This window comes from Marmota monax, unplaced genomic scaffold (genome assembly GCF_021218885.2).
Source record: "Marmota monax isolate L192 unplaced genomic scaffold, Marmota_monax_Labrador192_F-V1.1 WCK01_AAM20220418_F8-fsc00001, whole genome shotgun sequence".
In the NCBI taxonomy this organism is placed as follows: domain Eukaryota; kingdom Metazoa; phylum Chordata; class Mammalia; order Rodentia; family Sciuridae; genus Marmota; species Marmota monax.
Window position 1 is genome coordinate 57,847,946 of NW_026693777.1, and position 17,636 is coordinate 57,865,581.

Genomic DNA, 17,636 nt, shown 5'->3' on the forward strand with positions numbered 1-17,636 from the left:
AGAGTCCATAAACAAGTACAAATATATTGGTAACATTAAAAGCCACCAATTTCTCCCAGTTATATTTAGCCATGATGCCTATTTTATTGTGTTTATGTGGGAAAATGTTAAGCTTATTTTATTTACCTTGGCAGCATCTTAAAAGTCTCAGGTTGAACATAGTGGTGCATATGCCTAATCCTAGTGACTGGGGAGGCTGAGACAAGAGAATTTCAAGTTCAAGGCGAGAGTAGGGAACTTTGAGGCCCTGTCTATATATAAATAGATATATAGATACATAGATAAATAGGGCAGGGATATAGCTTAGTGGTAGAATGCCACTAGATTCAATCCTAAGTACTAAAAAAAAAGAAAGAAAAGAAAGAAGTTAATTTCTAGTTTCTCATACCTTAACTTGTTAAATAGTATATGAAAGTGAGTCTCATCTTTTATTTTCTGTTTCCTTCATCTCTTTGTTAGGTGGGTTGCAAAGTCAGTCTGGAACTGTTGTTCCAACAGAAATCAAGACTGAAAACAAAGAAAAGGATGAAAACCTTCATGAACCTCCTTCATCAGATGACATGAAATCAGATGATGAATCCTCCCAAAAAGATATCAAGGTCTCATCTAGAGGCAGAACAAGGTATTTGTTAGTATCCAGGTATTAAATTTCACTCGTTTGCTATAGATGAAGTTGAAGGGTTTCATGTATTTACTGCTAGCTATGTTCTAGATACTGTGTTGGAATTTTTATGTATGTTTATTCCATCATCCATAAAAGGGAGAAATATGAAGGCTTAACTCCAAAATTTTGTTCTCTATTCCACCACACCATTTTAGGGTCTGCATTGAAAAAAAGAATCACATTTCTTGATTCAGTTTGCTTTTGGTCTATAAAACAGTATAGGGGGAAAATTGTATGATACAGACATTTAGATATATTCAGGCAATAAATGTTCAATATATTAATTTAAGAGCTAAGTGTATGATAATACTCCTGTATAGTTTAAAGCAGGTGTCAGTGAACTATGGCTTATGGGTCAATGCAACTCATTGCTTACTTCATAAAAAAAGTTTTATTGGAAAACAACCATAACCATTTGTTTTCATGTTGTCTATATCTGTTCTTGCTTTACATTGACAGATTTTAGTAGTTATCATAGAGACCACATGGTTTACAAAACTGAAAATATTTACCATCTGGTCCTTTACAGAAAAGGTTGGCTGAGTCCTGATTTAAACAAAAATTTCATAAAACTATGAAAAGAAAATGCTTCAATACAGACTGTTGTTGGGGAAATTTGTCTAGAAATTGGACTTGACCTTACTCTTAAGTAGGGCTATAGAGACGTATTAGTTTCAAATGATTTTCCAAAGTCTTTCTTCAGATTTTTCTTGCAATTCTACATTAAAATTAGATAATTTAGTATATTTGCAATACATTCTGTTTGTTAGTATATATCCATTTACCAATAATATGTGTACTTCACATGCAGATATTTTTATTTATAACATTGGTTTGTGTGTGTATTACAAGCTGCCTTTTTGCCTTTTGACATTCTTACTATTTTCAAAACTGAAACTTTTCTCTTGGAAAAAGTAATTTTTAAGGTCCTTTTGCTATCATTTTTAAAAAACATTTTTTAAATTGCCAATGGACCTTTATTTTATTTATTAATTTACTTATATATGGTGCTGAGAATCAAACCCAGTGCCTCACACATGCTAGGCAAGCACTCTATCACTGAGCTACAACCCCAGCCCCCTATTGCTATCATTTTAATATACATTTTACTTAACTGATATCTACAAATGAGGAAGGAAGAATTAGATCCAGCAATCTAGAGACCACTCCTTTGAGGCATCTTAACTCTTTCATAGTTAAATTATTCAGAAAGAACATTAAGGGAAATAATTTTGTGTCCTTCCTCTTCATATAACTCTTCATCTGCTACATCAAGAGTCAGGAAACCATCTGTAAAGGGTCAGAGAGTAAATATTATAGGTTTTATGGGCCATATAGTCCCTGTCACAGGTACTCAGTTATGCTTTTATAGCATGAAGGTAGCCAGAGATAATGTATAAGCCAGTGATCATGGCTATTTCAATAAAATTTTAGTTCCCAAAACAGCCAACCAACTCATGGCCATAGTTTATAGACCCATATTAGAGACCCATCAGAAATCAGAAGGTAGTGTAACAAGTTAACAATTGTTAATACTAATTAATTAGTGACCAGCATGACCTTTGGACAAATGAGGCTAACCTGGGTTTGAATTATGGCGCCATCACATATTGGACAAATGACCTTGGACAGTTATCAAAGTTCTTTGAGACCAGTTCCTCCTGCTCTAAGAAGAGACTTTCTATTGTATTTCTTAGAGTATTCTCTAAGGAACAACCTAAAAGTGTTGCATGTAAAACCTTTTGCATACTTTGTAGCATGCAGTAAGTACTCCATTTATAAAGCTACTATAGTTTAAGTTATGATAATTTTAAGTATGCAATGTAGGTTTCCTTCCACAGAGTAATGATATGGTTTCTCATCATTACTAATAAGCTTTATGTTATATGGAAGTCACTGATTTCCCTCTGTTTTATATTTACAGTCCAGTCCTTTTTTTATTTTTTAGTTTGAGACAGAACCTCACTAAATTGCTGAGGCTGACCTCAAATTTGCCATCCTCCTGCCTTAGCCTCCTGAGTTGCTAGCATTACAGACGTGTCACTGTGCCCAGCAAGAAGTTGTATTAAGTTTTCCTAGACATTCTGATGAGTGGCCACATTTGGACACCTTTGGGCTAGATGATCTTTAAAGGACCTTTTGAAGTTAAATAGCTAGTGACTCTGTTATCAAAAGAAGGCATTATAATTTCAGTTTTTTAAATTTACTTTTTCTTTTGTCTTTGTTTTTGTTTTGTTGTAGCGGGGATCTAACCTGGGGCCTCAGACATGCTAGGCAAATGCTCTCCCATGAAGCTAGGTCCGTAGTCCTGTCCTGAGTGTTTTCTGTAGCATGGGTTTTGGGAGGTTTTTGTTTGATTGGTTAGTTTCATAGTGTTTTATGGTACTGGGGATTACCCAGGGGCTGATGCCAGGTAGTAGTTCCACCACTTTAGCTACATTCCTAGCCCTTTTTAAAAATGTTTTATCTTGAGGGCTGGGGCTGTAAACTCAGTTGCAGAGTGCTTGCCTAGCATATGCAAAGCACTGGGTTTGATCCTTAACACCATTATGCAAATAAATAAAGGCATCTGTCCAACTACAACTACAAAAAGATTTTTTTAAAAAAAATGTTTTGTCTTGAGACGGGGTCTCCTTAAATTTCTCAGCCCAGCTTTGAACTTGCAGTCTTTTCTGACCTTCCCAAGTAGCTGGGTTTGCAGGTTTGTTCCATCATGCCTGGCTACAACATGGTTTTTTTGCTCATTTTTCTTTTGGGCCAGTAATTTTAAGGTATATTTCACATACCATAAATCAGGTATTCACCACCATGCCTGGCTTTAGCATGGAGATATTTTTATGCTAAAATGAACAATAAAAAATGTATCTGGGAGCTGGGGATGTGGCTCAAGCGGTAAAGCGCTCGCCTGGCATGCGCGGGGGCACTGGGTTTGATCCTCAGCACCACATAAAAATAAAATACAAAGATGTTGTGTCCACCGAAAACTGATAAATAAATATTTTTTTAAAAAATGTATCTGAGGGGCCACGATTGTAGCTCAATGGTAGAGCACTTGCCTAGTATGTGGGAGGCACTGTGTTCAATCCTTGGCACCACATAAAAATAAGTAAAGTAAAGGTTAAAAAAAAAAAATACAACTCTTTTTTTTTTTTTTTTTAATGTACATGGAGCTGGGCAGGGTAGTGCATACCTATAATCCCAGCTACTTAGGTAGCTGAGGCGGGACTCTAAATTCAAGGCCAGCCTTAGCAACTTAGTTACACCTGGTCTTACCAGGGATGTAGCTCAGTGGTAGAGTGCCCCTGGGTTCAATCCCCAGTGTTAAAAAAATAAAAATATGTGGTAGAGTTTTGACTATATAATCTCGTATCTGCACTGAAGAATGGAATGACTAGAAAGAAGTATACAGTCATGTTAAGTACAGCTGTTACTCCTGTTTTAGTAAATTTCATTTCTGTCTTTATAATCTTGAACAATCAGCATATTTTACTTGAAAGAAAGCTAATAGACACTGTTATTGCTTTATTTCAGCAGTACTAATGAAGATGAGGATTTGAACCCAGAACAGAAAATAGAAAGGGAGAAGGAAAGGCGGATGGCTAACAATGCCAGGGAACGTTTGCGTGTGCGGGATATTAATGAGGCATTCAAAGAGCTTGGCCGAATGTGTCAGCTTCATTTGAAGAGTGAAAAACCCCAAACAAAACTCCTTATTCTTCATCAGGCCGTGGCAGTCATCCTTAGTCTAGAACAGCAAGTCAGAGGTAAGTGGGTACAGAAGAGATAAAAAGTGTTCTACTGACAGGTGGGCAGACCTTTCTGTTTCCAGTAGTTGTATTGCTCAGGCAAGTTATTTGTAAGTCCTCCCAGTACTTCTGTCTCACTGTATTGGTCAGTAAATGTGATTCCACAAACCAGTAGAGAGTAAGCCTGTGAAACAAAGCAGAAAACAGATAGCCTCTGCCTGCTGCTCAGCATTAGTGCTTTGTGCCACTTTGTTCTCATGGACTCTTCACTTACAGTGCTTTATTTACTTGTCTAGATCTGTCCTCCTCCCTAATCCTCCCTAACTTCCCTTGTTCTCTGTACTCTAAACTTGCAGACTTTACTCTGAAGCCTCTACTAGGACCTGCTGGTTAGTTGGCTGCCTAATCATGGCTCCTGATGACTTTGCTAGATATGGATGTCCTTTGCACCTGTGTCAGTAAGGTCTCAGGGCTTCCTCTTGATCCCTGATTAGGAATACCATAGACTTCCTGGAGTAGCACATACCAACATGCCTGTGTCTCTCTAAGGGCAAAAGTGTGTGGATTATTATGGCTCAAACCCTGCTGACTTAAGCAACCATTCTGTTTAATTTTTCATGAACTTTGATGAAAACTAGAAGCTTTGGAACTTCATTATTTAACATGCATTTAAATCATACTTCTTCTGCACCAACCAGATGTATCCTAGACACTGAGCTATCAAATGATAGAAGCTTCCTGCCCTTGAAAGTTTCTATCATCATGTTTGTATTTTTGGATACCTGTATATGTTCTTATCAGGTTTATGAATGTTTTATTCCAAGCCTTTTTGCAAGGAATTCATAAATGTGGCCCTGCTTTCCAGGCCCCACCAGTAGTCTTTCTTTCTTCATTGGAAGTTAACTCTTTCAATGAATATTTATGTTCTATTTTATTTGAAGAAGGAAAAAAAAGAATAGAGATGGGCAGATGTTTGAAAACTACAACCATCGGCTTTCATCATTGATTATAGAAAAAAAGAGAGAACTTTTAGAAAGAGATAGTAGCAGTTACTTCATCTATTTCCCTCCAGTATTTTTAGGCATAAGGGTTATGTATGGATTATCTCGTGGATGATCAGCATACTACTAAAACCAAATACTTAACTCATCTTGTTGCAAAACCCTTGAAGTATCTGTGGAGGATATATGAAACCTAATCTTTAGGGGTTATATGCTCCTTTGAAATATTCATAAAGAGGCCATTCATCTGTAGCAGAAGCAGTGTATCCTTGAGCCTGTTGATATGTCCTGTCACTTCACCAAAATATTGTTTTCTTGAATTGTCTTTAACACTTTTGTCCTACTCTGAAGGCAGCAAGGCACTGTGCTTAGTAGTCCAAGTGCACTCATCCCCCTCTCGTTAGCCTGAAATATTTTTTACCCTGAAAATATTTGGAGCCACTTATTGTTAAAGTTATTGTCTCCATCTGGGATGTGAAAGTCTTACTGTCTGGTCAACAAGAGTTCCAGAATTCATTTTAGTACAATACCGTTTCCTTCCCACAGTACATTCGAGCTAGAATACAGAGTCCTAAGTGGGTTTTTTTAACTTTTTTTTTTTTTTTTTTTTAAGAGTAGAAAGACCCACTCTCAGATCCACACCATCAAAATGAAAAATACTTCTGTTTGGGAAAAATGTTACAAACTCTACCATGCCCATATCGATCTTGATCATTTGTAACATTTAATTCTGCAGTGGTCCCATGTAGGTACCTAGAACAGAAAAACTGAGTCTGAGAGAGGGTTTTAACACCTAGGCTTGTTCAGCTGCCTGCTGTCTTTCTGGTTACAGTTATGGGTACTAGCTTCCTGTGGGTTCTGAAAGCTCTAAGGAGTCTTTCACTGATTAGAGTTTGAACAAATTTCAGATATGCCAAACCATAACTTTTTCAGGGATTACTTTAATACTCAGAAAATACTTTTTCCTTCTTTGTGACTCTGGGCCTGAAGCCCACAGCCTTTATCTTATATCCCTAAGATACATAAAAGACTTTTTCTTGAAGGACACTCAAAGCTGTCTGTCAAACAGGGTCTAGAACCTTGACGAAGCCCACAATACCTAGAGTTTGGTATAGTCACAGTTTTTTTCCTGGGCTTATCTCTAGCAGTTTTGAGTTATTTTGGTAACCTGCTCACATTTTAGAGCCTCTTCATACTGGCAGTTCCTGAGCCCAGCAGTTTCTATAGACATACATTTTGTTTATATGACATGCTTTGGGTATCCTTAGGATTCCTTGACTTTTCTTCTGGTATAGGGTGGTGCTCCAAAACTTTCTCTGTCTAGTAGCCCCAATCTGCTGGATGAGTGAATAAGCAGGAGGCAAGCAGACTTAGGTCCAGCAATCATCCTAGAAAATAATAGAAAGAATGGCTTCTCTTCTAAGCTTCAGAGTTTTCCCAGAGCACATTTTGTGCCTTGGTGCCTCACATAGCAAACCCCATCTGGTCTCTGCCATTGCCAGTTTAAGCCTTTCTGTTATCATAGTCACAGTTTTAACATTATCCTTGTCATTTGTATTCCTTAGCAGATTTCACATATTACCTTCAAATTTGTACTTTCAGCATTACACAAGATTTAGTCAATAATCAAACATTTCATCCTCTCAAGTTCTTTCAGAACTCAATCAGCTCACATCTCTTCTGGCAATAATTTATACATAAGAGAACTATTAGGTTTTAAAATTCCAGTTTCCAGGTGAGTCTGAAGATAAATGAGCTAGGACATTGGTTACCAAATCTGGCTGGTCCCAGAATCACCTGAGGATTTTCTTTTCTCAAACAAATTTCCAATACCCCCCAGGAGATTCAGTTGGAATTAGAGAGTCAAAGATGATAGAGTTGGCATATGCACTGATAATATTCCACTATAAGGACAGAAGAGAAAGTAGGCAATAGCAGATGAGACGAGTGGGGGAAGGGAAGCATGTAGGAAGGAAAATATATTGAGTAGTGGTACCTAACTTATTTATTTCCAAGTATCAAAAAATCCTAAGAGTACTCCTCTGAAGATTAGGATCTAATGTTGTGGGAAATATAATAATTTTTTCAAATGGCCTAAAAGCATCATTATGAGATTTCAGAACATCAGGGTTAGAAAGAATATCTGAAAACTTCTAGAAACAAAATTTAAATAGTTTGTAGAAAAAGGAACAAGAGTCAAATATCATCAGAGTTCTGGACACTAGTTCTCCTGAATTCTAGGAGATAGTAGAACAGTGCTTCAAAACTCTGAGGAAAATCATTTTCACCCTAGAATTCCATACCTAACCAAACAATCAAAATAAAACAGAATAAAGATACTTCAGATATATAAAGACTTTAAAATTTTACCTCCCATGTACACTTTTTCAGAAAGCCTCTGGAAAGTTGGCTTAGGCCAAATAAGACACAATCAACAAAACTAAGGTACGAGATCCAGAAAACAGAACTTGACACAGGAGAGAAGCTAAGAGAAATCCCATGACAAGAGCTCCTAAACCTAGGGGCTGGGGTAGAACAGTGGTAGAACACCTGCCTCTCAGGTGTGAGGAACTGGGTTCAATCCTCAGCGCCGCATAAAAATAAATAAATAAATAGATTGAATATATTGTGTCCATCTACAACTAAAATATATATATATATAAAAATAAAAGAGAGAGAGCCTAGAAAACAAAACAAAAAACCTACTAGACCTAGAAAACATTTCATTCATTGAAGACAGAAGATGCTTATCTGAAGAGAAAAGATTTTCAGGGAGAGAAAATAGGATTAATAGATGACATGATGTGTTTGAGATTGTAGGAAGATAGGTATCTGTTAGATAGGTATCTGTTAGATCTTTTGGAGTATTAACTAGGGGATAGGTAACTCCACATCATGTACAACCACAAGAATAGGATCCTAATTAGAATAAGTTATACTTCAAGTATGTACAATATATCAATACACTCTACTGTCATATATATCTAAAAAGAACAAAAATAATATGAGAAGTAGGTGATAGGATTAGCATTACTGAAAAAAAAAGCAAGATAGCTGTGAACTACTGGGAAACCTGTTTTATAAGTAAGGAAACTAAAATTCTTGATTTAGCAAGTATCTTCATATAGTCACAATAACATAAATATTTAACTAGTCATAATAATGTAAAAAATGGCTGTAAGCTGGGCATGATGGCACACTTTTGTAATCCTAGCTACTAGAGAGGCTGAGGCAGGAGAATCACAAGTTTGAGATTAGCCATGTAACTTAGACCCTATCTCAAATAAAAAAATAAAAAGAGTTGAACATGTAGTTCAGTAGTGAAGTACCTGCCTAGTAAGCTTGAAGCCCTGGATTTAATCCCCAGTACAAAAAAAAAAAAAAGGAAAGTGACTACTGAGTGAACCAAAAATGCCACTGTAAACACGTTGAGAAGGTGGCATTGTAATACTGCCACATCTTCAGCTTTATACCCAACATCAAGAGATAGAATTCCTCTAATGGAAATGTGGGAACACAAGCGAACATGCCCTGAAGGTAATGTTGGACTTCTGCTTTAACATCTCTATCAGATCTTTCTGGCTACACAAACGTACTTCCATGGGTTGCTCACACACACCAAGAGGTATAAAAGTGTGACCCTTGCCTTCACCTTGTCTGACTTAAAGCTACATAGACTTTATATTTCCTAGAGTCTGCTATAATATTCCTACTTTTACAACTCTGAAGTGTCCTTTGTCTTACTATGGAAACTATAAGATCTTGCCCAACTTGTTGAATTTTTCATCCTTTCCAGCTGTTTTAATCATGCATCCTAGATTCTGGTATGACACAGAGTCGAAGTTAGCTAAGAGCATATTCCATTATAGGGGAAATGTGAGCCTATCTCACATGAAAAAAATTTTAAATCTCACTTTTTCCTCCTTAGATTTTACCTGTAAATTTAACTTCTCTCCGTCTCTCTGATCATGATATGAGACGGTCACCTCCACAGGGCCATGACACATAACAAAGACAAACTCTTCTTATTGATCAGAGGTGCAGTTACTTGTCAGAAAAACTCTTGGGCGGGAGTGTAACTCTGTGATAGAGCACATCTTACCATGCACAAAGCCTTGGGTTTGATGCCCACCTCCACAGAAAAAGTAAACAGAAAAAACTGGGCACAGTAACACACACCTGTAATCCTAACAACTGGGAGGCTGAGGCAAGAGGATTCCAAGTTCGAGGCTAGACTCAGCAACTTAGCAAGAGCCTGTCTCAAAATAAAAAGAGCTGGGAAGGTAGCTTAGTGGTAGAACACCTCTGGGTTCCATTCCTAGTACCACTGTAAATAAATAAATATATAAGCTCCTTATATTATTTTAGGGCATTTTTAATCAGTTTATACAAATATGTGTAACAAAAGAAAGACTATATCTGTAGTAGTTATGGGCTAGATATCATGTTCTTTAAATTTTTATTCTGGGACTGGGGATGTGGCTCAAGCAATAAAGCGCTTGCCTGGCATGTGCAGGGTGCTGGGTTCAATCCTCAGCACCACATACAAATAAAAAAAATAAAGATGTTGTGACCACCGAAAACTAAAAATAATAAATATTTTTTATAAAATAAAATAAAATTTTATTCTTTTGGTAAAACCCAATTTCTTAACCTCTTTTGAAAATGCATACATTTCTAGGCACAGTAGCACATGTCTATAATCCCAGCAGCTTGGGAGGCTGAGGCAGGTGGATTGAAAGTTAAAAACCAGCCTAGCAACTTAGCAAGACCCTAAGCAACTGAGTAAGACCCTGTCTCAAAATAAAAAGGAAAGAAGAGAAAAAGAGAATGAGGAGGGAAAAGAAGAAGAAAATGCCCACATCAGGGGTTCCGAACATCCAGGCTTCTTTGCTATCTTAGGTGGTAAGGATTTTACCATCTATGAATGACAGCTAGCAATAGAAAGAACTACTCAGTCATCTCTACATATAAAAGCAGAAAAATAGGGTGTGCATGATATCTCTTTCTCTTTTAAGTTAGTACATTTCCTACAGAGGAATATCTATCTCTTATTTTATTATTTTCTATACTGGTAAAGGTCTAGATAAGGCACAGATGTCTCTCTCCGAGTACATAGTTGATTTCAGCTTTCATATCAATTCATTGTGCCATGTCTAATGAGGACTCTGAGGAGACTTGGTCGACTAATAACAACATTTGCCAAAAAGTGAAGAGTAGCATGATGATTTAGATCAAATCAAACCCTAAAAGACTAAATCAAAAGCAGAAAATGAAGAAAACGCAAATGGTCACTAAGAATTTGAATCTGGTGATTCATTTAATGCTGAACTTCGGTGGGAGCACATTGTGGCTACCTCTGTGTAATGGCATTCAGTATGGGATGGCCATAATGATAACAGTTCTTTCCTCTTGTTTTAGAGAGGAACTTGAACCCCAAAGCAGCCTGCCTTAAGAGAAGGGAAGAAGAAAAAGTTTCTGCCGTATCGGCAGAGCCACCAACCACGCTGCCAGGAACCCATCCTGGGCTTAGTGAATCTACCAACCCTATGGGTCATATGTAAACATCAGCCAGGTGAGTACAGCTTTGAGAAAAAAAAATACAATGAAATCACTTAAGATGCATGTTAGATTGGGTTAAAAATCTTTGAACAAAGTTCTCTGTTGGGCATTGGCCTTTGCAAAGGTCATATGTAATTTAGAGTATAGAGTACAGCAGTTTGCCTTTCTCTTATCTAATTAGAGAGCCAGTGGCATTTTATATTATTGTCTTCTAAGTTTTACAGTGTCCTATAATTTATTAAGAAATGTTGGGGGCTGGAGTTGTGAGTCAGTGGTAGAGTGCTTGCCTAGCAGGTGTAAAGCACTGGGTTCAATCCTCAGCACCACATAAAAATAAATAAATAAAATAAAGATATTGTGTCCATCTACAACTAAAAAAACAAAAAAAGAAAAAAATTTTTTTAAAGAAAGAAAGAAATGTTGGATATTCTGTTCCGAGTCATCTTGTGTACTCATTCCTCTCATGAATATTGTTGTGATCCTAGTTATAATAATGCAGTGACTCATTCATCAGAAGGTATTGTTGTTCCCACTCATACTCCTTATTCTTCTATTCAGAAATGCTTGACTTTATCAGCAAGCAGTTTTCTGCTAATCATCCATGTCTTCTTTGTCATGAATTTTCTACACTTGAAAGAGTTACTGCTTACTTCCATTTGGCTCAGTAATACAAGTTAGTAATACACACCTTCCTCCCCCTTGTAAGCACATCATTTAATACCTCTAGAATCTGTCAATGAATGTGAAGATGTTACATGATATAACCAGAATACTCTTCTCTCTGGTGGAGTTTTATTTGTTGAAAGACTTATTCTTTCTGCCCACCCCACCCAGGATTCTGGGTATCAAACTCAGGTCTCACACATACTAGGCAAATGCTCTACTACTGAGCTCCATCCCCAACCTGAAAGACTGTTATTTTTTGTCTATCTTTCATGGACTAAACACATCTTTGTGATTTTTTTTTTTATCATACAATACAGTCACATTGGTATCTAAGTTGTAAGGTTAATATTTAGAAAGCTCAAATTAGTATAGACTGTAATTAAATATTTGCAGCAGTAGCATTTTATCTAGTAGTATAGATTAAGAATAGAACTACTGGCTGGAATTGTGGCTCAGTGGTAGAGTACTTGCTTAGCATGCAGGAGGCACTGGGTTCGATCCTTAGCACCAGATAAAAATAAATAAAGGTGTATTGTGTCCATCTACACCTTAAAAAAAAAAGGAATAGAGCTTCTAACATAATTTTTATATGCTGCCTTAAGCAGTATTTTAAATCAACAGTTTTAAAACAGTAAAAAGCAGATGGTAGAAAAGTAAAATAGGAAAAAAATATATTCATTTGGTCTGCTTTCTGGCTTTATCATTTTGAGCTGAAAGTCTGGGATTTAATTGAATATTTACTAAACTGCAAACACTAGTCAGTAACTCACCTTTTTCTGAAGGATTTGGTGCTAGCCAACACTATTGGGATCAAACTAGATTACAATTGAAAATTTCATTTTGGGAAAAAGGGAGGAAGAGCCAATATAATGAGTTAAGTCAATAGTAATAGTAACATTGGTACACGGGAGAAAACGCCAAACCACTTCCCCCACAAAAAAATATCAGTAGTCCAATAGATTTTCGTGTCAAAGAGACTTTAGGCAAGAGCTTGTTAATTTGCAGATCCTCTAAAAGCCAAGCCATTGTTTTATATTCTGTGAAAAATATAAAATACTATGAAAAAGTTAAGTACTCTTATTTCATAAATAAGCTTTGCTGTTTTAAAATAAAAGCGTATCACTATTTCTCAGTGAAAAGTAATTCCTAAATTGATAGATCATTTCAAAGAAGAGTGAAGAGAGGTAACTTCATATGTTCAAATCCCAGTACCCACCACTAGGCTATGTAAAAGAACACTTGACATTCACACTCGATTTTATCTCAGACCCTGGGTTTTATTTTTTCTTGTGTCTATTCAGTTTGTTTTACCTATTTTATTTTTTTTTCTTACCCAGTCTCCCACTAGCTTTATCCCTTAACTCTGTCTCCCTATCTCATTTCTCTTTTCCTGATGACTTCCTGATCTTTTACTACTTCTGTGTTTCATTTTGCTTTCATATCTTCTACCCTTATCCTTTTTCATAATGTGGATATTCTTTTCCTTAATTAAAATTTTAAAATACATTTTAAAAGGCTTCAAGATTATGAGACATGCTATCAATACACTTTATTCCATAGATTTTATAGGCTGTTCTTAGAATATGTCTTATGGTTGCTACTATCTGGTTTTACATGTTAACCTGGTAATCTTCAGTTCTTTGTAAAACTGGAGAACAGATTAAAACCAGCAAAAGATTTGGCAGCAAGAAAACTGCTGCTATAATCAGAATGTCTAAGAAATGACCATAGAATGTCTGGTTATAAAAATATAAGAGCTGGGCACGATGACGCATGCCTGTAATCCCAGCAGCTCAGGAGGCTGAGACAGGAGGATCTCAAGTTCAAAACCAGCCTCAGCAGCAGTGAGACACTGAGCAACTCAGTGAGACCCTGTCTCTAAATAAAATACAAAATAGAGCTAGGGATGTGGCTCGGTGGTCGAGTGCCCCTGAGTTCCATCCCTGGTACCAAAATTCTCACACACACACACTCACATATATAAATAAAAGGATGTCAGGCATGGCGACATGCCTAACCAACTACTCAGAAGGCTGAGATTGGATGATTGCTTGAATCCAGGAATTTGAGACCATCTTGAACAACACAGTAAGACCCCATCTCAAAATACACATACACAAGAATTTGCCACCAATATAAAGCCAAATAGCTTTGAATCCCTTAGTTTTCTATCCTGGAGCATAACTTTGTCAATTAACAGTACTATGCTTATTGTTTACTAAGGAAGTGAAAATTTAATATTCTTCCTAAACTAGTTCCATCATAAGTGGTTTAAATGAAGTAGCTCCTTTTATTTTAGGTTTCACTTGCTGTGATTTTAGTTACCCAGTTAACTGTGGTTCAGAAATACTTAATGGAAAACTTTAGAAATAAACAATTTATAAGTTTAAATTGTGTGCCATTCTACATAACATAATAAAATCTCACTCTGTCCTGCCCAAGATGTGAATCATCTCTTTCTCCCCAGTATCTACACTGTTTGCTCCTTGCCTGTTAGTCACATAGTAGCCATCTTGATTATCAGATCCACCATCTCAGGATTGCAATACTTGTTTTCAAACTTTTACTTAACAATGGCCCCAAAACACAAATCTTCATTTTAGTATACTGTTATAATATTGTTGCTCATCTCTTACAATGCCTTTATTATAAATTAAAATTTATCATAAGTGTGTATACATAGAGGAAAACAGTGCATCCATTGAGGCTCTTGGAAGATAGCCTTCTCAGATAAGGTAGTAGGGATAGGGGTGGGACTGATAACCTATAAGAATGAAGCTTATTTGTAAGTCAATTACCAGACTACTAGTTCAGTGCAAACATTTCTGTAAGTAAGAATACTGACTTGTTTTAAGAGGATGGTGTTTATTTTTAACAACTACGCACTAACTAGTACCTGTTCTCTCCCTGCCACAGTTCCAGAGTTATCAGTAGGCTAGATAGAAGGTGACCTCTCCTCATAAGGACTTGGACAACTCAGATTATCTGAAGACACAAACCTGACAGGAGGGAGAAGATAAAACAAAACACTTGAAGCAAGAAACTCAAATGTAATCCTATGATCAAAGCAACTGGTGAACACTTCCATCAGAAGTGAAAATAGGAAGCTCATCGGATAGAACGTCAGCCCAAGAGATGTTTGCAGCATATCATTTTGTTGCAAGCAGCATGTCGCTTCTGCACAATCAGAGACTGTCTCGATCTCTCCACTCACCGTGGAAGTTGCCTTGTGCCTAAACTGAATTGACAAATGCATTGTAACTACAAATTTTATTTATTGTTATGGAACTGTAAGGTCTACATATAAAGGGAAAAAGTTAAATGTGGAAAGCTGATGTATACTCAGCTGATGCCAGCATTTGTTAAAGCTGTTCACGTGCAGAGAACAAAGCAGTGACAACCATTGGCCCTTAGCATTCCCGGCATACCTGTTAGTGTCTTAAAAAGGAAGGGAAAAGTCTTTTGTTGCCCTCTCCTATCCTTTTGCCATATGAATAGTGTTTTCCATGAAATAGGAAAATATTACTTGATATAGCATTTCTCTCGCTCTCATTTTTCATTCATTTTTATTTTCTCTTCATGGGTGTTATACTTGATCTTTGAATCTGAGTAGTTTATGGTCACAGTCCAGAATTCTCCATGCAGCCCTGTGTGCTCTGTACATCCACCTTATAGTGGTAAGCAGAGACTATCTGTGACCATAGCCTTGCTAAGATTTTAAAAGGGGAAATTTCAACCCCCTAGGTTTTCCCCCCAAGTAAATATTGCTTTATTTCTAATAATAACCAAGACTTTTCAAGCTTCTAGGTTTCATAGTAAAGCTTGTAATAATAGCAAGAAGTGTAAATTACAAGGGAAGAATCTACTTTTTAGAAATTGCTTTGTTTTCCAAGCAGTAAGTACTACATAATATAGTACTTGTAAAGTGTTAGCTGTAAGTAAGCACAAGATACGTTTAAAATACAAAGATGATTTTTCAGGCTGTGATTATGGTGAACAAAACAAAACCCAGTAGTCACCAAGGCAGGTAGTGTGATAAATGAACACACCACTCTGAGGCTAATTACCTAATGGAATACAAGAGCAATGGTCACCCATGTTTCCTTATCCGAGCCTTTATTTCTCTGTCATTTGGATGGCTGGTCAGTGGGGAGGAATTCAGTGGGTGATTTAATCAACTGCAAACCATCTGCCCCCATCCCAAGAAGAGGAGCCAGATTAGCATTAAACCAGTATGTGTCAGCCCTTTGTAATACTGTGCACTAAGGCACTCTCTGTCTCTAACCCTTAGGAGTTGTTTTTTAAGTCATAGTCATCACGCTGAACTTCCACGAAATCTGTCTTCCACCACAACCACCCTGGGAGAGAAAAACATGCTAAACAAGGTTGTCTTGGCTTAGTAATTCCTTATAGCCAGTATCAACAATGGCAATCAGCACACAGAAGAGAGAGCCCAAATCACTATGTAACTTAAAGATTTCTGTTAATTTGAAAGAACAAAAACAATTAAGAGAACTGCATATCCTCCAATCAGGATGATTCCTAACAAATCAGCTATTTGTGAACTTGGTGGACTTTTTGGTTACCTTAATTTGCATATATTCTCCAATTACATCAGAATCTATCTGTGGCCTTGTTCTTCATTTCAGTGTTAATCAGCTAAACAGAAGTTGTTGCTTATGATGTGTGAGTGAACATATGCCACTGCCTGGCCTTTTTTCTTCGGAGCTTGTTGTCTTTTTCGCTATATTAGACTTTGCAGTATGCCCAGAAGCTTTCCTTCATAAAATAGAAAGAAAAAAACATTTGGCTTATTTTTCACTGTAGCTAGTCTTTTATACAATAATCTTGTAAGAAAATTTCTTGAATTCTAAATATTACTCTTTCTAGATTTTTGAAATCGAAAGTTTTCAGTAAAAAGTTTCTTACTTTATTTTATTATATTAGGTAGTAAAAATGTAGGGTTATTTACCATAACCTGTTCATTAATATCAGAAATTTACAATAGCATTTTAAGACCATAGTAGGATTCTAGCATACCGTGTAGTACCTATGGAGTATTGTAAGAGCTACTTGTTCGAGATGAATTGCTTCTCATCTTGTTCTCCAGTTTCCATTGTTGGTTTATTGCAGATTTGTATCCTGTGTCAAATTCAAGGTATTATTGATAAACCTTTTCAACCAGCAGCAAGAAGTTCAAAATTTTTTCTGTCACTGTAACAGAAAACACAATATGTATATAACATTTATGTAGCAATAAATGTGCCATCTTTTTTTTAACATAGTAAACTAGTGAGTTTTTTACATTCCTTTTTCCCACATAATAATGTATTGTTTTCTTTTCTGTATCTCATCTTTCCCAGAAAGGCTTATGTGCTTGTCCTGTCTGCATAATCTGCGTTTTTCTGAGAAACAACAGTAAGACATCAGTGGACTGGAAGAACTAGGGTGATATCTAGCTTGTAGCTTCTCCAGGTTGTGCGTTTCTCTTGTACTTTCTACTGATAGTGGCCTTTAGCCTTTATCTAAAGGTTGGACAAACAGCAGTTAGTAGCTAAAGAAAATCTGCTCTTGTAGATCTGGAGGGAAATGAAGACAATGGAAGGACAGGAGTGAGGCTTTTCAAGTTAATATCCCTTAAGGCACTTTTACATTTCTCATGTCCAGTTTTTAGCACCACCACCCCCCACCAAAAAAAAAAAAAAAATCCTAGTGATTATCTAGGAGAACTTCATGTCAATCAAGAACCAGAGATAGTGACTTTGTAGAGGGCCTTTGCTTAAGCAGCCCAAGGATGGTATCCGACCTGTTAAGATTGGTTCTCTGAATTTTGAATGTGCTTTTCACTTTGGGGGCCCAGCAGAGGATTTTACTTATTGTGGGATTCAGTAAAAACAAACTTTTTTGGTTTGATTTTACACAAAATGATAAACTAAAAAGCTCCACCCAAAAAGAAAATATACAATGTTAGAGCTGAAATTAAATCTGGAGATCATC

The 17,636-nt window shown here is 36.6% G+C and overlaps 1 protein-coding gene across 21 annotated transcripts in view; it reads left to right on the forward strand.

The window, feature by feature from the left end:
* Positions 1-17,349, forward strand: part of Tcf12 (transcription factor 12) — a 352,650-nt gene extending 335,301 nt beyond the window's left edge. For 8 of the 21 annotated variants that reach the window (XM_058584831.1, XM_058584830.1, XM_058584833.1 and 5 more), the window contains 4 exons: positions 460-640; positions 4,196-4,428; positions 10,833-10,986; positions 14,556-17,349. In XM_058584831.1, the coding sequence (XP_058440814.1) occupies positions 460-640; positions 4,196-4,428; positions 10,833-10,975 (557 nt within the window). In that variant the 3' untranslated portion in view covers positions 10,976-10,986; positions 14,556-17,349. The remainder of the gene's footprint in view (positions 1-459; positions 641-4,195; positions 4,429-10,832; positions 10,987-14,555) is intronic. The other 13 variants (XM_058584834.1, XM_058584838.1, XM_046460840.2 and 10 more) reach the window with 3 other exon arrangements.
* The last annotated feature ends 287 nt before the right edge of the window (positions 17,350-17,636 follow it).